The sequence below is a fragment of the Nelumbo nucifera genome, chromosome 1 (assembly GCF_055504915.1).
Source record: "Nelumbo nucifera cultivar China Antique chromosome 1, China Antique-T2T, whole genome shotgun sequence".
Lineage (NCBI taxonomy): Eukaryota > Viridiplantae > Streptophyta > Magnoliopsida > Proteales > Nelumbonaceae > Nelumbo > Nelumbo nucifera.
The window spans coordinates 15,135,707-15,163,106 of record NC_142649.1 but is presented as its reverse complement, the minus strand read 5'-3'; the positions used below and the strand labels follow the sequence as shown (position 1 = coordinate 15,163,106).

Sequence of the window (27,400 nt, the reverse complement as noted above, 5' to 3'; positions counted from 1 at the left end):
TGTCAATGGACCAGTTTTGGGTTGAATTCCATCCAAATCAAAATTAATTTGAAAAGATTGGACGGATCAATAAAAATGATGAATTATTTCAATCTAGACTTAATAACAGTAGAGGTATCAATGCACCAGAGACATTGAATTGGAGTGGTCCAAAATGGTCAATCCAATGTATTTATTGAATTGGTTTGGAGCTGATCGATCTATAATGGATTCATATTAGTTGGATCAAATCTAATCCAATTGACATTCCTAATGGAAACTGTATTCTTCTCATCTATAGGTTATACGTTATGCTATTCTCAACTCGACTAGGGTACTGTAGATTTGTAGAGATAGCACACCTATAGTTCCCAGAAATTAATAATGATTGATCTGTAATTTGGCATTCCTAAATGTTAAATTTACATTCACCATTAATTTAATATGTTAATGTTAGGGTATTTACTCTCTCTCTCTATGTTGATGTTGTTCTCTCACGTACGTGCCCTTCCTTCTATTCTGATTTCTGAATTCAAAGTGGTGATGTAAGGCACGTGTTTGATTTTGTACCAATCTTCTCCGCCATCTACTTGGACCCTATCGTTGAATTGCTTTGGCATTTCGAGTGTAAGCTCTTGCAGAGTGGTGACGTGTTTCAACCCATCCGGAAGCATCTCCAATTCTATGCATTCTACGATGCTTAATTCCTTAAGATTTGGCAATGTTCCTTCTTCCACGTGCAAGTTTTTTAATTTATCCAAATCAAAAAGGCTTAAATCCTGAAGCTTGGAGAATCCCCTTGGAGAGAAGGTCATTTTCGTTCCATCGAATGAATTCACTCCCAAAAAGAGCTCCCTTAGATTTGGAAGGTCCCCTATCGTTACCATCGGCTCGTCTTCCTGCCTGCCTTGCCTTAGATGCGCGTGCCTCAATCTCAATGGTCCAAAGTTTCCATCCGATACTAATTCGAAGATGTGTACATGATGATGCACTACTGGAAAAATAGGAAACAATGAAGAATTCGGTGCTTTCAAACCTAATAATCGCAGTTGGTGCAGTTTGACGATGGCATTGGATAATACTTCTCTATACACCCCTCCTAAATCTTCCTCATAATCCCATATCCATAAATCTCTAAGATCTGTCCACCATTTATCCAGTTGCCTGAGTGTAGAAATAGGACCTGGAGGTCTTGTAGAGAGTCTGTTGTTGGAGGTGGAGAAGCAGCATCCAAACACTTACTACTCTACTCTAACTCATTAGAGTCCATGGCTTCATAATAATTATTAAATGTGTGCGTCAAGTTTCTTAATTTTTTCAGTTTCGATATTGCTCTAATGAGTTTTGGACCATTCACCAACTGTCTTCCTCTTCGTGGACAAAAGACCGCCCATTAGAACAATAGCCAGCGGCAATCCACTACACTTCCCAACAATCTTCTCTGCTAGGTCTTGTAGTGGCTCTTTTATTTTTGCATCATTATTTTGCACTACTTCAAACGGGAATACCTTCTCCAGAAGAGGTTCAAACCTTCCTCCTTATTTAAATGACGTAATTTATAAGGCTCAATTGATGGATCAGCATACCTGGCTATTTCTTCATACACTGCAATGCTTATTACCTTCACCAGGAACTAGAAGAGCTGCTTTTAAAATCTCCCAATCTTGTATCTTCTTCCATAGATCATCAAAAACTATCAGGCATTTCTTTTGATTCAGAAGATTAGACAACATCATCTTCAAATCTTCCTCGTCCTTCATCCTTAACACCCTTTTTCTCTTCATCCGTGAGGTTCGCTTTAATTCCTTTAATGGCAGCCCGTAGTAGTTCTGATATCTTGTATTGTTGGGAGACATAAACCCATGTACGAACATCCAAGTGTTGTTTAACATGATGGCTATTGTAAATTTTTCGAGCAAGGGTGGTCTTACGCAAACCGCCCATACCCACGATGCAAACAGTAATGAGTTGCCGGGCATCATCTCGTGTTAGCAGTCGAGTTACCTCCTCTTCATCCTTGTGAAACCCTACCACATCAACTTCTTCAACATTGAGATCTCTTCTTCGTTTCCACTGCAGGGGTTCGTTGGAATGACCTGAACTACTTTCTCCTGCATCCTCAATAGTTTGTATATCTAAAAGTGGTTTATTGGCATATAATAATATGCCCAACTTTCTGTTGATCTCTTGTATCCTTTTTCCCGTCTTGTGGAGAGTGACAAAGTGGAAGGGATAGGTGACATACCTGAGACAGATGTTCTTCTGACGTCGTTGCTCTGCTTTTAGAAGGAGCAAATCTATAACATCCTCGGCCTCGTAGACCAAGTCTCTCATCTGGTTCACCCATTCTTCCATCGGTGTGCTACTTTGCTGTTTCTTATCAGCATCCTTGAGAAAGGCTGTAATCAATCGGAATTGATTCTGGAGTGATCCGCTCTGCTGCTTCACTCCGAGCAGGAGATTAGCTTCATCAGACAACAGCGAGCTCAATTTCTCCTAACACGAGAGAGGGAAACTGATAATCGCCTCTTTATCTCTTTCTTTTCACATTCAGTCTTCCGATCTAAAACGAGACAAAATTAATAGACTGTGTAATTATTGAACATCCCGCTCATCTAAGCTACCTACCCTTACCAAACTTGTGCCATCTTCCGAGGTAAGGTAAAACCACACAAAATTAATAAAATATATGAAATTATTGAACATCTACCTTTTATAAATGGAGCCGACTCATAGATACATTCTAAGTCAAACTTCTATCCGGGTGTGCATAGTTTCTCTTGGAGTCACAACTGACGGTTAACATATGAGGAACACCGAGTGATTGTGCTTCGTTGTTGATGCATCGGTGATTGGCTTTATATATATATATATATATATATATATATATATATATATATATATATATATATATATATATATGTTAAAGCCAAACAAAAACTAATGGGGAAAAACAAAAAGACAGTAAAATATCACTCTAGCTTGCTTTTCAATTTTGACTGGACCAGATGGAATTGATTGTTTGTTGCTAATCCATTTTGTAGCGACTGGTTCTTGGTTAGTCCAATAAAAAAAATTGGAAGGCTCACAAGCCATTTTCTGAACATGCCATTAAATATTTAGGCAGGGAGGATTACTTAAGTCTTGTTACTCACAATGACTTCTTCACATTTTTCTTAAATTTATAATGACTTTTCGAAACCTCCAAATAACCCTTAGTTTTTATTTTCCAAAACCCACCTTTCCTTAATTGAAATTATCCACGGTATTAATTGGACCGGATTTCTTCCAACTGAATCCAGTCCAATATGAGTCCATTACAGATGAACCAGGTACAACTTCTATTCTGGACTATTTTGGGTCAGTCCAATTTAATGTTGGGATCGTCCAATCTGTTCAGATTGGTTGCAACCTAAACCTGGTCCATTGACACCTGTATTCTTATCTCCTATCAATATTTCTATAGACCAGATATTGGTTCAATCCAACACAATCCAACAAAAATTCATTATGGATGGACCAGGTCCAATTCAATCCACCAAATGCTTTAGACCATTAAGTCTGGATTGCTCGAATTCAGTATGTCTTATTGGTCCATCCAGTCTCTCCAAATTGATTTTAAATTGGACAGGATCCAACCCAAAACTGGTCCATTGACACCCCTACACATAAGCATTAAGTAATTTACATGACCAAACTACTACTGTTCTATACCTATGAAAGCACAAGATGTGGACTCTAATTCAGGATCGACCTTGGGTATATCAACCTGCTTTGATGCCCAGTGGGCTTCACCGGCAGTGATAATATCCTCTACTATGGATTGGCTTCGAGCTTAGCTTATTGATTGATAGCAGCTCAACTCAACGAGCCTGATTGCTAGTCCATATCTGATGTGGGAGGCCCTCTTCTCCAACATTATAATTGCCTGAGTCAACGTGTATCGTCCTGCCTCTATAATTTCTGCACTCCAATATAGCAGGGGGTGCTTTGCTGCAAATTTTCAAGAAAATAGGGCAAGGTTGAGATATACTGGCCAAGAGGCTGCAAATTTTAAATTCACGTTATATAGCCAATCACAGAAATAAGAATCAATTTGCTTTGTTTCTCGCTGCTCCTTGACGTACAGCCAAGCTGAACTTAGTATTGAGGCCAAATTGTTTGATTAGAATTGATAATGATAAGTAATTGAAAAAGCTCCAGTCATGTTTTCATTTCCTGGGAATAAATTCTTTTTATTCTATTCGATAAATATTGAAGATTTATGGGTTTCTTGTTTTAATTACTTTTCGCGATTAAAGAGGGGATTATTGTCTGAAATGCAGATACAAATATCCATTGCTGAAGAGGCCGGGTTGGAAACTTGTGCCGTGGACATTCTTGGCTTGGGATTATCTGATTTAATTCTCTTAAATCTGTCTTCATTTCCTATTGAATTGCAGGAAGTTATTTATTATCTCTTTGTACCTTAAATCATATGATATGATTTTCCAGTTGTAGGAGATGAAATAAACCCCCTTTTTCATGGAAAGCCTTCCCCTGTTTTTCTCCGATCCCTCAGCTTCTGGCTTGGGTAATCTACTTTGAGCCACTAGTTTCCCCAGATGTTCAAATCAAAGGAGATTTCTTAGGTAATATAATATAAAGCAGATGTCATATCTTCAATATAACCTATTTGTGTGTATAAGTCTTTTTTACTGAAAAGGGAGGGGGAATCAAAAAGAAGATGCTCAGCTATCATTGAGTCTTGCAATGATAGAGAAGAAGAAGAAGAAGAGAGGTGGTATCTCTGGTTGGGTTGTAGGAAGAAAGAAGCCGATGAACAATGCTTCTCGTGATGGAATCATCTCTAACCGAGAAATATTTGGAAGGGTAGTATGGAAAACTTGATAAAACTGTTTATTTTTTATTGTAGATCACTTAACGGGGGCTTTTTAGATATTTTGAAAACTCATGGTAAGTTTTAGAAAATACCCCCTTAGGTTTCATCACGATGCCAGACATAAAAACTTATAACCCAGCAACCGGCATCATAAAAGTGGTAAATAAGCAAGTAGGTTTTCAGGATTTTGATTAGTCAAAGTTAATATTTTAAAAATCAATTTGGAATCGGAACCGTTCTGGCCACCGATTTATCGGTTGATGGTTCAACTACCCAGTTCAAACAGATAATTCGTTTTGACAAAAAATTTAAAAATTTAAAAATATAATTAAAATAAAAAAAATGGCCAAAAATTATTGCATGGGTCGATAGTTCAACCGCTCAAGTCAATGGGTCATTGACCAATTCAACAATATTTGACTGAAACAAGGATTGGGGTAAAACAAAACCGATTGCCTAAACGGTTTTCAGACCGATAATCCAATACAATGACAATTCGAAAACATTGGTCAAAGTTTTCTAGTATCATATCTTTCCAATATCATAAATTTTTCCTATAAAATTTTGAATCTGTGGCACCAATAAAAAAGCAGCATATCTTCTCCACAAAGGTGCTGTCGAGAATTGCCACAGAAAAATGCAGCTGCTCTTTCTTGCTTAAACACCCCATCCCATCAAAATTTTATATACATATCATTAGTATCAATTCTCCCTCGCCTTGAATCATAAACAGAGCAGCTCCTCTCATCACAACTTGCCAGTTCATACATACTGTGCCTGCCAATGGTAAATTATCATGTCATAAATAAAAAAAAAAAAGAACATTTTTCTAATGCTATTCTCACCACTTCTCTACTTTAAGGCATATTGAAATGAATTTCTAATTTCTATATTTAATTTTCTAGGGAACACAAGAAAGTGCAACATAACATAATACAATATAATTTGAGATAACATGTATTTGTAAAAGAAACATAAACATATATACAAAAGAAAAATAGAAAAAAACACCAATCAAAACTGTCTTAGAAATTAAATAGAAATAGGAAAAACATATGATATGGTATGGAAAGAGTTTTGACCAATTAAAATTCATCCATGAATTTTGATAAATAACACCTAATTGACTATCACATTTAGGATTCCAGTTGACTGGTCGAAAGTTTTTCAGATATTATATATTTTCTATATCACAGTCGAACCCATAGAAATATCAACAGCTAGCTTACGTGACCAGGCCCCAAGATAAAAGGTAGAAACATGAGCAAATTAGGCTGTGATTCCTCTTTCTTGTTGATGCATGGGTGATTGGCTTTAGATATATAGTAACATTCATTGTTTGGTCTGTTTTCATGGAGTTGAAATCAGCTCCCCTCCCCCCCCCCCCACAAGATAGTTTTCGACAACATCCTACAGTACATTCCTACCGTGTACTAGGAACATCTCCTCTGTCTTTTACATGTGGAATCTGGAGTGCCTTTCTCTTCCTAAACAGTCTGAGTGGTACTGATAGATTATAGCTTGGAATCATTCTCATGAAATTATTTTACAAGCCCTGAAAATAAATCAAGACTCTGATTCTATAACAAATTAAATTGGTTTGGAAAAAAAAAAGGGAAAAAAAGTTCTTGGTTGTATATGTGGTTTCTGTGCATTTCAAAATATGTTATTATTTTCAGAACCATCGTGAAAACACAAATATTTTTTAAAATAAAACTGACTTATTTTTGCTTCTGGAAATAAAAACACGGTTAAATAACGTGTTTCAATTTTTTTTTGCCTACATGGAAATTTTAAGAACAAAATTCATACCATGTTATTAAACGCAATAGAGTTTTCTTCTTCTTTTCTTTTCTTTTTTTTTTGCCTATTTTTTTCGCTATGAAAATGCTTTTGTTTTCTTTTATATTGGAAATCACCACATCAGTAAAACAACAAAAACATGATCTTGAACTCTGTGTTTTTTTAAAAGGCAAAAACAAGTTCTTTTTTTCAAAAGCGCAACATATATTTTTGGATTCATGAAAACAATTGTTTCTAAGATAGAAATAAATTTAAAGTATAAAAATTATATGATCCATGAAACAGGATATTAAAATAAGTTGTTGAAAAACAATACATGTTTTTAAAATCATCAAAATAATGATTTTTAAAATAAAATAAATTCTATAGTGTAGATATTATATGACTTATGGAACTTGATATTAAATAAACAGATGGCAACATTTTTTTTAGTTTGTACCCAGAAATTCAATAATATGTGTTTTTGTATTTTTTTTTTTTTTATCTTGAGAAACAATTATTTTTCAAACCAACGCCCGTCCTTCTTGGGATATAATTCATGGACTATGCATGGGCTTGCCCTATTCTAAAGAAGCCCATAGATAGGCCTAAGCTGTTCAGTGAGGTTTTTACATAATTATAATTTTAAGGGTTTGACTATGCTGGAAATACATGATACTATAAAGAAATCATTCAACTAACAGCTTAATTCTTCCAAAGAAAAAACGTAATAGCTTAAGCTGTTCAGTGAGGTTTTTAAATAAGATTTTATTCTGCTATCATATTGTTCTTGCATCATAGATTTTTCATAGAGATGTACTGGGCTGTGCCGTTCCGGTTCACTGGCTGTGTGCTTCCCTCTTCTAATATACTTCAGAGGAGTTCAGATCTGACTGATCACGACGCTTTGTTAGCCATGCACATCCTGCCGCACATCTGGAACATTGATTGTACTTTAAAACACCGATATTCCCAATGTATAGTTGGATGTATGTGGCTAGTAATGTGTTATAATCAGCAGATATGGATTCACTTCAGAGGTCTGGTCAGGCACAACCCATGGTACGAGCCCAAATGAACCCGTGCTGTGTCGCGGGCCTAGGCCAAGCGGGCTATAGGCTTTGTTGTGGGCTTGGGCCATGCCAAGTTGAGTTATGGGTCAGGCCTTGGGCCTGAGCCAAACTAGGCCAATCTTTTTTTTTCTTTTTTTTTTGCCATTTCGATTATTTTTTGCTAAGTAAAGCGATAAAAACTTTGGGAAAAATAAAAATTGGACAAAAAATACTTAACAAAATACAAATTAGACAACAAATTGGAAAAATTATAAATTGAAAGTAAAACATTACAATGGTATTGTTGAAAAAATAACAATTAATTTAAATAAAATTAGAAAAAAACAAGTTACAATAGTTTTAAAAATAAAAATTATATACAATTATTTAATACAAAAGAATATTGACATCATTTTCTTCAAGTTCCACTTCCATATCCATATCCTTGATCATGATGTTTCATTTGGTGAAACATCAGGTGGAGTGTCATGCCATCCTTTATCTTGCAGTCTATCCTTAGCATCTAACAAATCTTTCAATCATATGCACATCTCTAAACTTTTATCGTTCATGTAGGTTCTCTTGTCATAATGCCTTAGTACTTTACTAAAACAAGACTCCGATGGAACTGTAGACACCGGAGGCGTTAGTAAATCATGTGTCATGGTGACAAGAGTTGGATAATTTTTTTCTTTGTAATATCAAAACTATTTATTTCCTCTGAGTCAAGTGAATCATTTAAATTAGAAATTTTTGCTTGTAAATAAAAATTAAGTTTAGTAAATGAACTTATTGATGATGTGACAGTAGATGTTTTCCTTTTACTTATTAGAGACCAAAATTTTTCTTTTCCACTATTGGAACTAGGTGTTTCAGAAGTGAAAGTTGCACTTGTACAAGTTGAATTTTTCCTATGCCCTAATAATTGATATTCATATAAATTGTACATTTCAAATAATAAGTTATTAATTTGTTCTTTTTTATTTCCAATTTCAATATTCATATTTTCACAATATGATTCAAGTAAAACATCTAAACCATATTTTTTAATCCTAGGATCTAATATTGTAGAAAAACAATATAGAGGAAAAATATTTTCCTAGTATTTTTAAATTTAAATTCCATTATTTCAATAATACTTTTAAAATGTGAATTATTTCTATATTTTGCAAAATATTCGCTATCATAAATAAATGGTTAACTAAAATACAACTAAATAGGTAATAAACACTCTAAAATTCATTAGTTGTATCATAAAAAGTTCATAAAAAAATCTTTTATACAAACTACCTAGTCATTTTCAGTTATAAAATCATGTCTCGTTTTTTCATTATAAAAGTTAGATGAATATCTATGTATGGAATACAAATTTCTAACATAACATAGGTGGAATATCTAATATGAAATTTGTATATTTTAAACAATATTTTGACATAAATATTTAAATTATTGTTTCCTTGTTCCAGAACTTCTCTCTCTCTCTCTCTCGCTATCTATCCATCTATCTATCTATCTCTATATATATATATATATGATGATAAATGATATTTAAAACATCTTGAACACAAATTTAAGATGTGACACACACATATAATATGAAATAATTTATCATTTAAACATACTTTTAATTGACATTTTAAAATATTTATTGTTGAATCATTATTATCATTATCATTATAAAAACTAATTGAAAAAATGTTATTTTCAATTTCATAATTATGTAAGGTATTTAAAATACTTGCAGCAATTGCCAGACTACTATGTAGCCATTCAAGCCTAGAAAAATTTAAATTTCTTTTTTTGTAAAAGCTAATTTTTATCAATAAAATGTCCAATAACACAAATATAACTTATATTATATTCAGAATTCAAATATCAGAAGTAATTGCAAATTTAGAAGTAAGTGTTGATAAAATAGAAATTAAATTTATTCATTTGAACAAAAAAAGTTTAAAACATTTGATTTAATAATATTTCTAGAAACTTTTTAAATTGAGGATTTATAGAATGTTGTAAAAATCTTTAAGCTTAGTGTCTTTAGCTAATAAAAATGGTCGTTCAACATGTATAATATATTTTGTTAATTCTTGTCTCATTACCAAAAAACCTATGCACAATTTGTATTTGTGATAAATGTTTCTCATTTGTTTCTTTATTTTTCTAATGACTGAGAATATGTCTGCTCAAGTGGCTAGTACCACCCTTTCTCATTTGTTTCTTTTTTCTTTCCCCTCAACCTCTTTTGTGCTAAATACTTCTCAAACTAGGCTAGTCAACTTAGTGTCTTTCTTTTTTTTTCTCTTAGTAGTAGTACTAGTGGTGACATCCATATCGTTACCGACATTATTATACTATAATTGAATATTGTCGACATTGAACATGTTGGGAAGTGGCTTCTGAGAGGAGCTGAGCATTTTTTTTTAATTCTATAAAAATAATTTCATCTTAACTTACTTGGACTTCTGGTTTGTAATCTTGATTTTAATGGTTAAAGCTTCCACACCTCCCAAATTGCTAACTTAAGATATTTAAGCAAGCATTTTTCTTGTTGAAACTTGAATAAAGTTCAAATTTGAGAGTAGAAAGAATATGAGAGTGTGTATAAGAGAATATATGAGAGTATAAAAATTGGTGTGATGATAATGGTGCAAGATGGGGGAATTTAGGAATTGGAAATAATTCAATTGCCCAAAATACCTTGAAAAAGTAGTTATTTTTTAGTTGTTGGGAGGGTTGTTTTGGTCATTATAAAGCCAATTATCACTTTACTCAAATACCCCCAGACTAGTTGTTATATAGTTGTTAGGGAGCTTATTGTCATTTTGTCTCCCCCCAAAACCAAAATACATAAGTACTTCCTAACTAGTTGTTTATGTAACCCCCCCCCCTCCCCAATGGCTATATTTCTATGGGCGGGTTGCGCTTAGCCTACTATGGGCCCATAGGGCAAGTCATAGAGCAGGCCATGATAGGCCGTGCAACATGCTTGGTCATGGGCCTATGCCAATACAACTTGTACTATCATGTTGTGACGTATGTTAGGCCATGCTGGGTCATGGGTGGAATATAAAGTCACCACCTAAAGTTTTAGAAAATGGTAATTTAGGAAAACCCAAGATTTTCAAGAAAAGTAATTTGTTTTCTTGGTGACTCATTGCTCATTGGAATTAGAGATTCTTAGGGTTCAAGGAACAAGGTACGGTGTAGGAATGTATTAGACACCCTAGACGTGCCCAGTTAAATCGACCTCTACAACACCAATGTCCCAAGGATGATTTTAACAATTTTGGGCTTAAGAAAGACACACACTAGACTAAGGAATTAAAATCTAGAAAACAAAGAGGAAGTTGTTAGCATTTGATCAATTAACTAAAAAAATGCATTTAAACAAATGGAGTGATAAATGATGATGATGAAATTTACTACATCATGTAAATGATGAATTCATAATCACAATTAGAATGCAATGACTAAGGAATTTAATGGTAAAAGGAAAGATGGAGTGAGTTATAAAATTAATGACCTAATTATTTGTAATATCAATGAAAATTATGACTAATGGGGTGAGTGATGAATGAAAATGAGTGAAGTTAAATGAAAAAAAAACGATAAGCTAGCAAAAAACTACATATGACTAAGAGTGCTAGGAACCAAGGAAACTATGAACAATTCTAGATCTTCTGCCCACGAGAACTTTGTCCACCTCTACCCTCAACACACTACCCCCGTGAATTGGGAACATCTCCCCCTGCATAATACTATGTAGTTCTTCATGTGTGGCTGTGATAAACGTGGGCGGAGTTTGTGTGGGAAGGAGATTCAGACTCACTATGAACAACTAATATAATTCAAAGAAAAAACTTAATTGACAATTGTAAGTTAACGCTAAAAAGGACTAGCTAAATGGAAGAAGAAAATTAACCATACTATGATAATAGCTTAAAAGAAGAGAAAGGAACAAACTCAAAAGTTTCCAAATAACATGCAATGAATTAAAGTTAACTTGACCTAATTCTAATTCTAACGCAAATAAATTAAATGAGAATTCAAAATAAAATCTTAATGTGATATGACAGGCCAGGGCCATGCAAAAAACCTTGCTATATATGATGACATGATTTTAGTTGCATTGTTGTTGGCTTCAACTATACTTCGGACTGTTCTTGAATGTATCTTCAATGGGATTTCATGGCTTCGAACATGTATGCGAGACTCTAGAGATATTGGAGTTGTAAGTGGGGAGGATTTGGGACGTGACTAATGGATATGTGAAGGTCTTTTTATCGGTTTTCCCTAGGTTAGAATGTCTAGGATAAAATCTCTCTAGGTTAGAATGTGTCTTTGTGTGTGAGAAAGGGCAAGTATTAACAGATTTTTGGAGAGGATTCTAGAACAAAATGGAGGGCTGAGATTGGGAGGATAAGAGATCAATAGCTGTGGTTTAAAGGTTTTTTGGAGGGAGATTGATTGAGGGAAGGGACTATCAAAACAGCTTTGGGAGAGATCATCTCAATCAATCAAGACAATAAGTGGAAAATTTCACCAATTTACCTAAATTGAACATTATAAGTTTAGGTGATTGGCTTGATTGATTGGAGCTCCTTAACTAGTTAAATTTTAAATTTTAAGATGACTTTAGAGGCTAGGAGAAAGATCTGGTCGTGTGGGTCCCAAGGTTCGAAGTTATAGTGAAGAGGATTCTAAATGGAGGTCTGGCTTGAGCCTAGCTTCGGGTCTCAAGATGGAGAGATTAACGGTGTTGGAATTAGGCGATCTTGGTATCGTTGGACATAGAATTTTGAGCCCTATTCATGTACAAGGTTGGATTTTTTATTTCATGTGATAGATGATTCAGGATAAAAAATGATACCGATCGAACGACTAAAATTGGTTATGGATTCGAGTCTTAAGATGAAGGGGTAAACGGTGTTGGATCTGGATGATATTAGTGTCGTTGGATTTGGACTTTTGGAGTCTATGTACATATGGTTTTGGATTTCTAATTTGACATGAAATGAGGTTCAAGATCAAAATGACTCTGACCGGACGATCAAAATCGTTTCTATCTTTAGGCCTGATGAAGAGATAAATGGTGTTGGATTTGGGTGATCTTGGTGTTGTCGAATTTGGGTTTTTAGAGTCTACATACTTATGGTTTTAGACTTCTAATTTTATGTGAAATGAGGTTCAAGATAAAAATGATCTTGATTGGACGATCATAATCGATTTTGCCTTTTGGGTCTTAAGATGAAAGGGTAAACGATAACGGATTTAGGCTTTCGGGCTCTACATAACTATAGTCTCAGATTTCTGATTTGATGTGAGATGAGGTTCAAGATCAAAATGACTCCGATCAAACAATTTGAATCGATTCTAGCTTCATGTCTTAATATGAAGGGGTAAACAATGTCGGATTCAGGTGACCTTGGTGTTGTTGGATTTGGACTTTTGTTCTCTACTTATCTACGGTCTCAGATTTTTGATTTTATATGAAATGAGGTTCAAGATCAAAATGATCCCAATTGGAAGATCAAAATCAATTCTCGCTTTGGGTCTTAAGATGAAGGGGTAATTGGTATCAACTTTCAATGATTAGGGTGTCGTTGGATTTAGATTTTTAGGCTCTATGTACCTATGACATTAGATTTCTAATTTGACATGAGATGATGTTCGAAATCAAAATAACCCTGATTAAATGATCATAATAGGTTCTAGCTTTAGGTGTTAAGATGAGGGCGTAAACGGTGTTGGATTTGGGTGATTTTTGTATTTTTGGATCTAAAATTTTTGGCTCTACAATGGGCCTATGCCAACATAGCCTACACTATAGTGTCATATTGTTTCGACCTATAGGCTTAGAAACTCAAACCCAGCATGGCCCATACCATTGTGTTGTGCCCAACATGGCCGGCATAATATATGTCAGGCTACCAACGGTATGACCCAATTTACAACTCTAACATTTCTTATAAAAATTTCAGTCCAGGTCTACTCTAGCCAATGTTGTAGTACCAATAAGAAAATGACACCTATTCTCCACGCAGATGCTCACATCTTCGGAGTTGGTGTAGAAAATTTTCTATACCAGATCAATAGCAATCTTCTACACCTATTAAAAAGAAATCACTTTAATTTTGAAACTAGTGAATGACCCCGTACTAAGTATGGGGAACGGGGGAAGTTAATTATATATATACACTACAACCCGATGCAAAATTCTGATTTAAAACAGATAATTTCAATAAATAAATTTAACATTATTTGCTGCCAACAGAAATAATAATTATTAATTTCCCTGTACTAAGTAATGTTAATTATGATTAACATTACATGTATAATTATAAATTAATTATTATGAATATAAAAGATTTATTATTATTTTCGTTATTAATTATCAGTATTTATTTTAATCGGGTTTGATAATAATAGGTAAATATCATTAATTTGTTTTTATCTTTTAGAAAACTGAATAAGAGAAAAATAAAATTGTTAGTATTGAAAATGAAAAATTATTTGGATTTTTGCAAAAAGAAATATTTATTGAACATAAAAAACCAATTATTCAAAGATAAGATTGTTAACCAAAGAGTAATTAAAAATATTGAGTAAATAATAATTTTAATAATTTTAAGAAATTAAATTTATTAATTAATAATATGTTTGAATTAAAATGGGTAGTTTCAACAAAGACTTTTAAGTAATTAAAATTTTCTATTAAATTATTATTATTATTATTATTATTGTTATTATTAAGTAAATAATTTGTTATAATTAAGATGTTTAATTAATTCATGAAAAAATAATTGCTGTAATAGTTCTTTTAGTTTAACAATATTGAAGAATTCAAAGTTTTATAATTTAACTTTCACTAAATGAAATATTGATTGGAGAATAATAATAGTATTAATTATAATTACTTATAATAACAATGTAAATAATTAACACTAAAAATATATAATTATATTTATATTGATGTGAGTTAACTAACTTGATACAATCGGTTTCTCTGAGATTGCAAGTTTGTATGACTTGCAAACATAGAGAAGTTTAGAGAAGTTCAGTTAACCTTCACTCAAAGAAGTTCAAGAATGACATTTGTTTAAGCTAAAAAATGTCTAACTTTTTATTATTATTTCTTTATTTTTTGAAAGATTATTTGTATTGTAATATTTAATGATTATTATTATTATTATTATTATTATTATTATTATTATTATTAAGTATTTAACTAATGATTTTAAAATACTTTATCTGATGCGAAGTATCCAATGAGACTCTACTCCTAATTTGTAGTATGAATTCAAAAAATGCACGCATAAAAAACAATTATTGTTAATTAGTAATTAGCAATAGTTATTATTAGTAATTAATAGATGTACTTAATTAATTAGAAGTAGATTATTATAAATAATCAGTAGCTGGAATTAATTAATTAGTTTAGTCGTTAACAATATATAATAGCACAATTTCATTTTTTAAAGGAAAGGATTGAAAGTGGGAGCTTCCCACTTCTCACAACTCTACATGTTAGTGGACTCTTTTCTTGAATTACCACTAATCAGAATTTGACACATATCTAGTGGGTTCTGTTCTTGAACTATCACTAATCAAATTTTGACACGTGTCCATTTTGTTTAAATCTTTAGAATGACAGGTGTCTGAATACAGGAGAACCACATGTTTGACTATGGGAAGTTTTGGCTTGAAATCATTCCTTTAATATATATTAGATGTTTTTATAATTTTGTTTTTCTTATATATTTATATTATTATTACATTTTTCTATTTTCTACCATCTATAAAATTTCTTGTATTTTTTTATTTTCTGTATTTTTCTACAATTTTGGTGTTTATTCTACAATTTTTGTTTCCTGATTTTGTTTTTCATATTATGTAGTTTCTATGATTTGAAAATAATTTTTTATTTTGTGTGAAATTTCAATTTTATTTGTTTAATTGTAAGTAAATATTTTTTAAATGGTAAGTAGCAGTAATTATAATTATAGTACTTTAAATTGTAATTAACAGTATTTTGATAAGTACAGTAATTTATTTTATAATTATAATATTTTAATACATTACTATTAATTATGAAAAATAATGTAGTTATTAATTAGCAGTATTAATAGTAATATTTAATTAACAGTAATATATTATTAATTAACATTATTATAAATAATTACAATATTATTAAATAAGTAACAATAGTGATTAAAAAACAATATTATGTAATAGTGCATCATACAACAAATAACAATAATTATTTTTAATTAGTAGAAAATTTCATTTAATTAAAAATAATTAACAATGCATCATGCAACAATTATTTTATTTCAGCATGAATAACAATTTTTATGACCAAATCGCTCATGAATGGCGAGTTAGAGAAAAATGGTATTTTTCATTTTTCAAATATATTTTTGTTTTTTACATTTTTAGTGGGGGAAATCCCAATATCGAATATGATGACAAAGGGATTTAATGGAAAAGTAAACCCTTATATCATTTGTTGAATGGTAAAATTTCAACAATATTTATAATATTACAGACTTGTAAGACTTATTACTTAAAGTTTAGACATATTTTCAGAACTATTATTGAAAAGTAATAATATTTTCAGTAATTATTAGTTATTCTAAAATATAATAAATATTCCAAAATAAACTTGAAATTGTAATAAATATTCAGTAATTATTTTGATTTTTATATTTTGATATTATTATTTTTATTTTCAATAATTTCAGATTTCAAAAAAATATTCAAAACCAATTATCATCAGAATTTTCAGAACTTAAAACTACTATTTTAACCAATTAGCAGAACTACTCTAACTAATTCTCATAATAATTATTTTCTTTTTTTTGTATTTTGATATTAATATTTTTTATTTTCAATAATTTCATATTTCAAAACAATATTTAAAATCAATCGATTCTGGTTTTATTGGTAATTAATTAATTACATTAATTTCTGAAAATGTTAAAATTTGAAAATCTGAAAATAATAATAATTACTCATGACAATAATTAAAATAAGTAATTTCAATAACCATTAACAAATTCAATAATTTTCAATAATTATTTTGAAATATCAGGTTTCAAAATAATTAGTTATCATTTTTCAGTTTTTAACTTTTTCCCTGAAATATATACAATAATTACTAACATAATAATTAACTTTTACAGTAATTACATTAATTTATAAAAAATGTGAAATTTTGAAAAGTCAGACTTATTGTAGGTATTTATTTTTACTAAATACTGAAAATAATTACTAACATAATGTTTTAAATTAAGTAATAATATTTTATTACTGAAAACAATAATTATTATTATTTTCAGTAATATTATAAATTCAGACTTATTGTAACAAATATGCAGTATTTTAATATAATAATATTTAATTATTCAGTATAATAATTAATATTATTGTTACTGAAAATAAGTATAAAAAGTAAATATTCAATAATCATTACTTATTTTAAATGTTTATAAATATCGAGATTTTGGTTATTATTGTTAATGAGTGATAATTATTTATTAAGTAATGTAATTAATAGTTATTTAGTTATTAAGTAATAATTAATTGTTAATTAACTTAGTTAAATACGCTAATTAATTGTTAATGGAAATAATAAATGATAATTAACGTAATTAAATAATTAATTAACAATTATTAAAACCGGTGTAGATCGGTTTTAAATATTATGAATTAATACAAATATTAAATGAATAAATTCGAAATAGTAATTATCATTATTAATTACCGGTCGGAATTAATAAGTACCAATATTATCAGTAATTAATTATTAACAGTAAGTAATTAGTATCAATAATTAATTATAAGTAATTATTATCAGTAAGTAAATATTTTTAATAATTAATTACCGCTGTTAATTAAAAGTTAGTAATTAGCATTAATTAATTAAGTGGCAGTAATTATGTATTAGCTATATTTATTATAAGAAATTATTATTAGTAATTAATTCAGTGAGTAATTATAATTAGTAATTAATAGACGAAATTTATTAATTAGAAACTTAATTAGTATTATTTTAATATTTAACAGTAATTAATTTTTTCGAATTAATAACCACCCTAATTAAAAGAAACCAGTTTGAAATTAAATGATTTCATTAAAATTAATAATTAATTACTGTTAATTGATTATAATAACATTAATTATTACTGTTTGGATGATTAAATGATTTCATATATATATTATTACCGTAATGTTAATTATTAACATGTGTTAATAATTATTATAATATTAGTTAATAGTAATTATAATAACATGTGTTTATATAATTATTAATTCCTGAAATATAATTTACTGTTAATTACTGTTAGTTTTTGTTAATTTGTTAATTATTATAATAATTAATTAATGTTATAATAAACACATTAATTTGTTGTATTAATAAGAATATTATTATTATTAATCGGTTTTACGTCAATTATTACTATTAGTTAAATAAGTAACCACGTGTCAATTATTAACAGTAATTTTTGACAGTACTGTTAATTATTAATTCGGCTCGTTACCCCATATTAATATGCAATTAATAAACCGGGCTAAATGGTATCTGTCCAAATGGGTAAGACATCCGACCCGGATAACCCATAACACCATCTTCTTTACCCGCGTCTCATTACGTTCGCTCGTTAGAGCATGAGCGACGAAAACTTTAAACTTCGCCATTTCAAAGATGGGTGTTTACAGGCAGTTCGACACCTAGTCAGTTCGACACCTGTCCGGAACCTCACAGGCAGCTCGGCACCTGGCCAGTTTGGCACTTCCCAGGTAGCTCGGCACCTGGCCAGCTTGGCACTTCCCACTAAGCAGCTCGCCCCTAAGCAGCTCGCCACCAGGCAGCTCCACTCCGGCCTGAGTCATCGACCACTTGGAAGCAGACCAAATGATGAGGTACTTAGCCAAAAAATTGATACATCACCAAAAAGTGATTCATCAATTGGTGGCGTCTGTGAGAAACGCTACAAAAAGCTAAGTTCTCCTCCTCTAAAAAGCTAAGTCCTCATTTTTTAGAAATTAAAGCTCTCGCTTTATACTTTCCATTTTTTATGAACTCAAAGACTATTCAGGGAGCTAACAGACTAAGCAGCTATACCAATTTTACTTTCAATCCAGATAAAACCTCATCAGTCCTCTTCGTGAGGTCTCCTCTATAAAGATGAGCTCTTCGTGGCTTCCATGGGAGTTGGCGGCCAACAGACTACATGCCCTTGCTGGTCGAGCCTTCCAAGGCTCCTGTGTGAGCTGGCGACCTAAAGTTAGTAGTGTTGCCCCCGAAGGTCGAGCTCCTAGTAGCTTCGTGTAGGCGGCCTGGCGGGGCTTGGCGTGGCCTACGCGCGGCGTAGTGGCTTGGCAGCCTAGCGCGACCTAGCACGAGTGCCAACCTGGCGGCCTGGCCCAGGCGTGAACTGACGAATTGATAAAATAATTCCTCATCACATAAGACCCAGTTGCCTCTTCGACATGGGCAAAATCAAGGAGAGTGGACTACGAGTCACTCCCAAAGCCTAAGGGCTACAATACTACATAAGATCCAGTCACCTCTTCAGCATGGGCAAAATCAACTAGAGTAGACTACGAGTCACTCCCAGAACATAAGACCCAATCGCCTCTTCGGCATGGGCAAAGACAACAAGAGTGGACTACGAGTCACTCCCAGAACCTAAGACCCAATCGCCTCTTCGGCATGGGCAAAGACAACAAGAGTGGACTACGAGTCACTCCCAGAACCTAAGACACAATCGCCTCTTCGGCATGGGAAAAATCCAGGAGTAGACTACAAGTCGCTCTCAAAGCCTAAGGGCTACAATACTGCATAAGACCCAATCGCCTCTTCGGCATGAGCAAAATCAAAGTCAAGGAGAGTGGACTATGAGTCGCTCCCAGAGCCTATAGGCTAAAATACCACATAAGACTCAGTCGCCTCTTCAGCATGGGCAAAGTCAACGAGAGTGGACTACGAGTCGCTCCCAGAACCTAAGACACAATCGCCTCTTCGGCATGGACAAAATCCATGAGTGGACTGCGAGTCACTCCCCGAGCCTAAGGAATTGAATCAACGCTTATGAGCTCACCGAATTCCGGGCCAAAAGGAGAAATCTACTCCCTTCGCCAAGTTACCTTCAGCTCGGGAGTGGGGGGCAAATGATGAGGAAAGATTTGGCCCTCCAATGACATTATGAAACATGGCACCTTGTGACAACTAGGTGACACCCAGGCAACAACTTGCCAAGTTGATAGTGTCCCACCTGGCGACCTACGTGCGGCTTGGCGCGGCCTGGCGGCCTGATGCGGCTTGCACCGACCTAGCGTGGCCTGGCGGCTTGACATGCACCAACCTGGCAACCTATGAGACATGCTCTCTGACAAACTCAACATGCATACCCCACGATCCTTGGAGGTTGGCCCACATTCCTGAAGATGGTCAATGTGCATGGCGGTTACCTCCAAGGATCTCGCATCAGTTAGACACGACCTCCCGGAGATCTCGGAGGCGTTACATGAGCAAGGCCTATATAAAGGCACCAACCCCAATGACTCAAGGGGGGGGGGGGGGGGGGGCAGGCAGACAGGCAAGTAAGCAAATTCTACCTCACACTTTGTGATTTTTAGCTCGCAGTCTACTATGAGAGTACTGACTTAAGCATCGGAGCGACCTCGTCGGGTTAGCCACCCCGGGTCTTCTGACATTTGGTTCCTTGCAAGTCTCTAAAAAGTAACAAAGTTCATCAATCCAGCTCGTCACCAGGCAGTTTGGCACCTGGTCAGTTCGGCACCTGGTCAACTCGACACCTGGCCAACTTGGCACCTCCCAAGCAGCTCGGCACCTGGTCAGCCCGGTACGTCACAGGTAGCTCGCCACCTGGTAAGCTCGACACCTCATCTGCCTAGCTCGGCACTAGGCAGCTCGCCACCAGGCAGCTCTACTCCGGCCTGAATCATCCACTTGAAAGCAGACCAAATGACGAAATACTTAGCTAAAAAATTGATACATCACCAAAAAGCGATTCATCACCAACCATTTCAACACAATATAATAAAAAAATATAAAATAAGGAGAGATGAGTTAAATGAAAAACTAAACAATGAAAGAAAACTAATATAAATACAACTGAAAATTTTTCTGTCGCTTGTTTTGTTTTCTGTTCGATTTTTTTTTAACTGCTTTTCTGAATTCTTGTATTTGTAATCCTCATAGTTATCTGAAAGAGGAAACCTAACATGATGCTAAAAGGAAGAAACTAACTATAAATAACTACAAAGCTACAAAACTGAAATAAATAAAAGTATTATCAGACATTAAACAGAGCAAACGCCTGAATAGTAAACGCACACTTCCTGTGTTTTGAAGTGACAGATTGCTAGTACAGAAAAATATCTGTAACCTTGGTACAGAGCATGTGAACTCCTTCCGCAATACCCCTTGACAAGAGAAACCACATAAAAAATGCAGCTGCTCTCTGTTGCTTAAGCGCCTCATCCCGTCAAAATTTTATATACATATCATTAGTATGACTGTATGAGTGCTCCTTTGTCTTTAATCATAAAAAGAGCAGCTCCTCTCATCACAATCACAAGTTTCCAGTTTATACCTACTGTGCTGCAAATTCTCCAATGGGTTCACCTTCACTCCCTCCAAAACGTTATCGTTTCTTTCCCGCTAGTCCTATTTTCCCAATTGATCCCTCCTTTTTCTCTTTTCGTCTTGAAAAGCCACACAATTTTCCAAACATAGCTTAAGCCTCCCTAAAAATTGAAGTTGCTTTTCACTTAATACTATTCTCACCACACTTCTATGCTTTAAGGCTTTCTGAAATGATTTTCTAATTTCTCTATTTTACTTTTCCAGGGAGCTCCAGAAACTGCAATATTAATACAACTGAGATAACATGTATCTGCAAACAAACATAACTATACACACGAAAGAAAAAAGAAAAAAAAAACACTAATCAATAAAACATATGTCTTACTTAGAAATTAAGAATTGCACACTGACTCCTGGTTATGCATTTAAAGCATCACCATCAATCATAATATGGCATAATCTCTGAAATTTATTAGAAAGCATCTCTAAATCCTTGAACAGAGAACCCACTGATTGCCTCTTTTGCACTCATACCGTTGATCCGCCGGAACCATCTGTCACATGTGAAGAAGGCATAAGCAATTAAATCACTGGCACGGCAATGTCATCTCCCAGCTGGTAAAAATTAAATTTCATATTCTGTGAGTATAAGGTGTTCGAAAGTTTTACACAAAGACATTTCCTAGCAGCTTGGCATTGGATTGTAAGAATTTCATCAAACATATTATAAATGAAATATACACTATTGTTTTGTTGTTGGAATCACGATGATGACAATGGGTTACCATAGTGTCTATCATCTGAGCCTTTTTAGATCAGAAACAAACAGATAGGATCAGTTGGAGCTCAGCAACAAAAATTGCAGTCCATAAGAATCACTTGAGTGGAATACATTCTGTGGAAAGGAAAATTGATAAGATAGATCCTGTCCTGTAAAGCGACACTAGCTAGTTTAGAATCTTATTTTCTTGTAGCTGCTACAGAATAAAGATTCAGTTCAATCCAGTAGTGGTCTTTTTGTCAAGGCACGTTCCTTAGTCCTTACGATGCAGGCTGCAGAGCCTAGCTCGTTTTGTCAATACCCTAAAAGCAACATTCCAATCAAGTGGTTCTCATGGTGATCATATATACATTTTCCATCTCTATCATTTTCACTGTTAGAGTACGTGGCTTTCCATGTATTCTCAGCAAGGCTTATTTTCATACCTGTGAAGAAGAGTAAGTTGATGCTGTGTCGTGTCACTCTCTTCTACTCCTGCTTTAGAAGGATATATAGGGCACGTGCTTGATCTTCTCCCAATCTTCTCCATCTTCTCGGACCCTATCAATGAATTGCTTGGGCATCCTTCTTAGAACAAGTTTCGGCATGGTGCTGATGTGTCTCAACCCATCGGGAAGCATCTTCAATTCAAAGCATCCCGCTATATATAATTCCTTGAGATTTGGCAGTGTTCCTTGATCCAATTCCATATACTCTAATTTATCCAATTCAAGAAGGCATAATTGTCGGAGGTTGGGAAACCCCCCTGCAGAGAAAGCCATTGTCATTCCGTCAAACGCATTGGATCTCAAGAGGAGCTCCCTTAGATTTATTAGCTCTCCTAACGTCGCCATTGGGTTGTCTTCCTGCCTTAGATGTGTATTCTTCAATAACAATCCAGTGAGACTAGGTGGGAAATCACAGGATGGAGGTAGTCTTCCAGTTGGCCCAATTTTTCCAACTAATCTCAAATCGTAGAGGTAAGAGTGTTGTGCAAATGAAACATCGGCAAGAGGCAAGAATGAACATTTTGATGCTTCCAGCGCTAAATTTCTAAGTTGGTTCAATTTACAAATGGCATTCAGTAATGCCTCCCCACAAAATCCTCCCAAATCTTCTTCACCGAATATCATTAGTTGTCTAAGCTTTGTTAATTTATCGAGCCCACCATTTATCCAACTGCCTGCATGCATCAGTAGGATCTCGAGGTTTGGTAGAGAGTCGATTCTTGGAGGAGGAAGAGAAGCAACACCATAACAGTTACAAGTACTCCTTTCAAACTCATCAAAGACGGCAGCTTTGTCATCAGCAGTATAGAAATAAAGACAATGCACCAAATTTCTTAATTGCTTCAGTTTTAATATTATTGTAATGGGTAGGCTTTTGATGCAAGTTTCCTCTAAAATAAGGGTTTTTAAATTTCGGAGATTGCCTATACAAGATGGGAGTGCCCGAATTAGAGTTCTGGACAGGTTCAAGTGTTCGAGATGGACAAGTTGTCCGATTTCCTTGGGTAAGCTCTCTATGTCCTTTACATCACTTAGGTCCAATACCCTTAGCAGTTTGAAGCCTCTAAAAAGGGACTTCCATGTGTCCTTTGGGAGGCTATCGGTGAAGCACAAAAATGAACGAAGATTGCTTAGAGCTGTGGATTGAGACATACCAGTAGTTGTAGTGTTGTCATGCGTATCATCATGAGGATGGATGGCGAGTCTGCGTGATCTATTCGGGGACAATCTATTCTTCCCATTGATTTGAAAGAAATTTTCTTTCTCAGCTTCCTTAATCGCCAAATCCCGTAAAAGATCATGGATACGACACATATAAATTTCGTCATTGGAGCGCCATTCTGTTACCTGGACCATACTTCTTTGAATCAGCTCTTCTAGGTATTCCTCTGCTACATCTTCCATTCTTTTACCTGGTCTTCCTCGTATTAAGCCGTCTGACTTCCAAATATCAATCATTATACAACTTCTGATGGCATGGTCTTCTGGTAAAAGACCAAAATAGAGAAAACAAGGTTTTAACTGATACGGCAAATCTCTGTAACTGAAAGCCAAGATTTCTTCACAATTGTTTAGATGCCTATCGAGACCAACTTGAATTCTGGACCATTCATCAGCTGTCTTCCTTTTCCGGCACAAAAGGCCTCCCAGTAGTACAATAGCAAGCGGCAATCCACCGCACTTATCAACAATCTTCTCTGCCAAGAATTGCAATATTTTTTTGGTCTCCACAACATTAATTTGTGCTTCAGAAGGGAATACCTTCTTCCAGAAGAGCTCCAAACTCTCTTCCTTGTTCAAATGAAGCAATCTACAGGGTTCAATGGATGGGTCAGCATGCCTGGCTACATCTTCATTGCGAGTAGTAATTAGCACTCTACAATGCTTACCTTCATCAGGATCAACAAGTGCAACTTTTAAACTCTCCCAATCCTCTATCTTCCATAGATCATCAAAAACTATGAGGCATTTCTTTTGATTCAAAAGATTAGACAACATGGCCTTCAAATCTTCCTCGTCCTTCATCCATAACTCCCTTCTCTCTTCGTCCGTGAGGTTCACTTTAATTCCTTTAATGGCAGCCTGCAGTAGTTCTGTTATCTTAAATTGTTGAGAGACATAAACCCATGTACTAACATCAAAGTGTTGTTTAACATGAAAGCTATTGTAAATTTTTCGAGCAAGGGTGGTCTTGCCCAAACCGCCCATACCCACGATGGAAACAGTAATGAGTTGCCGGCCATCATCTCGTGTTAGCAATCGAGTTACCTCCTCTTCTTCCTTGTGAAAGCCTACTACGTCACCTTCTTCAACATTGAGATCTCTTCTTCGTTTCCGCTGCAGGGGTTCGTTGGAATGACCTGAACTTTCTCCTGCATCCTCAATAGTTTGTATCTCAAGAAGTGGTTTATTGGCATATAATAATATGCCCAACTTTCTGTTGATCTCTTGTATCCTTTTTCCCGTCTTGTGGAGAGTGACAAAGTGGAAGGGATAGGTGACATACCTGAGACAGATGTTTTGCTGACGTCGTTGCTCTGCTTTTAGAAGGAGCAAATCTATAACATCCTCGGCCTCGTAGACCAAGTCTCTCATCTGGCTCACCCATTCTTCCATCAGTGTGCTACTCTGCTGTTTCTTATCAGCATCCTTGAGAAAGGCTGTAATCAATCGGAATTGATTCTGGAGTGATCCGCTCTGCTGTTTCACTCCGAGGAGGAGATTAGCTTCATCAGACAACAGCGAGCTCAATTTCTCCAACAGAAATCTGAAAACGCTCTCAGCCATTGTTCTCTGTTGTAACTTGTAACAGATCTACAATCGCTGAGAGAAACTGAGAATCGCCTCTTTATCTCTTTCTTTTCACATCATCTGAATTCATTGACTTCTCGCGTTATAGGGCCGATTGCTACAAACGTGATACATAATTATGCAATTATTGGACATCCTCCTCATCTAAGTCAACTACTGCTACCATACAGTTGGGACAAGGCATGGACGATGATGATCATGAACCAGGTGTGCATGGTTTCTATCTTATTCACAACCAACGGTTGGTATATGAGGAACGCCAGGTGATTGTGCTTCTTGTCTGCTTCTGATACAATTCGTTCAGTTTAGAAAAGAAAAGAAAAGAATTGGTCCCAATACAATTATTATCCCAACTTAGCTGAGTTTTTGAGTTTAAAATATAAGTTGAAGCCCAAATCCAAGGTTTAAAATTTCGCAATGTATTTTTTGAATTTTAATTTTAGCACTTAATTGGAATTTTTTCCCCATTAATTTCGTTAACTAGTAACATTCTTTCTCATTAAATTCATTTTGTTAGTATAAAACTACAAATTTAGCAATAGAAAGATTCGAATCTTGGACATTAAGCTTTAACAACTAGAGGTTCACCACTAAGTCACGCCCATTTATTTATTATAGGTTTATGCATTTTTATTTTTAAATAAATTTTATCTTTTTCTTAGTGTATGCTTATCAATAAATGTTTGACACAGCGTGGAAGCAATGGAAAACCGGAGCTGATTATGCAAGCACCAGGCAAACACCAGTTGCTAGCGAAACTACACAATTTCTCTAGGAGAGAGAAAAGGTGGCGAAAAATGAAGAGGAAATCTGAAGAAATCCTAAAGTGTGTATTAACTGGAAAATAATAGCAGTATTTATTATACATTTGGAAATTGTAAAGTAATTTGGAAAGAGAAGATAGATCCTAATCTGCATGAATCTTGAACTCTTCTTGATCTTGATCTTGGTCTTGATAGGATTGAACATTCTTGGGTTTGATCTTCCGTCGCCCGATCTCCCTGGAACTCCTCTATGCATGAATCTTGGAAGTCTTGGAAATCTTGTGGTTATCTTGACTCTAGAATTCTTGATGATTCTTGAAGTCTTGATGGATCTTGATTTTTAGAATTCTTGATAAGTCTTGGAATCTTGGATTAAGTCTTGATGGATCTTGAATTATCCTTTCTTGACTTATCTTGGACTCTTATCCTTATCCTATGAGCTGCCGCCCCTACTGATGAGATGGGCCTTGGGATGGGCCTCCATCATTCTCCCCCACTTGGGAAGAACTCGACCCCGAGTCGTGACTAGGATAGGCAAGTGTCATCTTTGGCAGGTAGCGGTGAAGGTTAGCAACATTGAAGGTGTTGGAGATACCCATATGATCTAGTAGGTCCACGACATATGCATTGTCATTGATTTTCTTCACGATCTTGTATGAACCGTACTTCCGAGGCTGTAACTTGTTGTATTTTCCACGGGAACCCTTTCCTTCCTTAAGAAAACCATAACTTCGTCACCGACATAAAATTTTTGGGGCTGGCGGTGCTTGTCTGCTGCCAACTTGTACTTGGCATTGCTTTGCTCTACCTTCTGCTTCACAGCTTCTTGGACGGACTGGATTTGGTCGGCCATCTGTTTTGCGGAGGTACTGGCACCGGGTATTCTGGGTAGCTTCACTAAATCCAATGCATGATTAGGAACCTTCATGTACACGATGGAGAAGGAAGATCTACCTGTAGAACTGTGCACTGCATTATTATAGGCGAACTCAGCCTGGGCTATGGCGAAATCCCACTATTTTGGCCTCTCCCGACAGACACTGCGAATTAAACTACCAAGGGTCCGGTTTACCACTTCTGTCTGTCCGTTTGTTTGCGGATGGGCTGTGCTGCTGAAATTTAGTGATGAGTCAAATAACCTCCACAGGGTCATCCAAAAGTGGCTTAGGAACCTTGTGTCACGATCTGATGTGATGGTCTTGGGTACCCCATGTAAACGGATAATCTCCCTGAAAAATAATTT

At 34.6% G+C, this 27,400-nt stretch overlaps 1 protein-coding gene and 1 pseudogene across 3 annotated transcripts; both read right to left on the bottom strand.

The window, feature by feature from the left end:
- Positions 1–461: 461 nt before the first annotated feature.
- On the bottom strand, positions 462–18,396 carry LOC148802939 (putative disease resistance protein At1g50180; annotated as a pseudogene).
- A 3,167-nt stretch (positions 18,397–21,563) lies between these two features.
- LOC104611548 (putative disease resistance RPP8-like protein 2) lies at positions 21,564–25,549 on the bottom strand. 3 transcript variants are annotated; one of them, XM_010278642.3, is made up of 2 exons: positions 22,520–25,548; positions 21,564–21,928 (listed from the first exon to the last, which is right to left on the bottom strand). In XM_010278642.3, the coding sequence occupies exon 1, from the start codon at positions 25,367–25,369 to the stop codon at positions 22,574–22,576; it is 2,796 nt and encodes a 931-aa protein (XP_010276944.1). In that variant the 5' UTR covers positions 25,370–25,548; the 3' UTR covers positions 21,564–21,928; positions 22,520–22,573. The 3 variants fall into 3 exon arrangements, with proteins under 3 accessions (XP_010276944.1, XP_010276943.1, XP_088756828.1); XM_010278641.3 differs by having other exon boundaries at positions 21,564–21,867; positions 22,520–25,547; XM_088900702.1 differs by lacking the exon at positions 21,564–21,928 and adding an exon at positions 21,936–22,396 and having other exon boundaries at positions 22,520–25,549.
- Between the last annotated feature and the right edge of the window lie 1,851 nt (positions 25,550–27,400).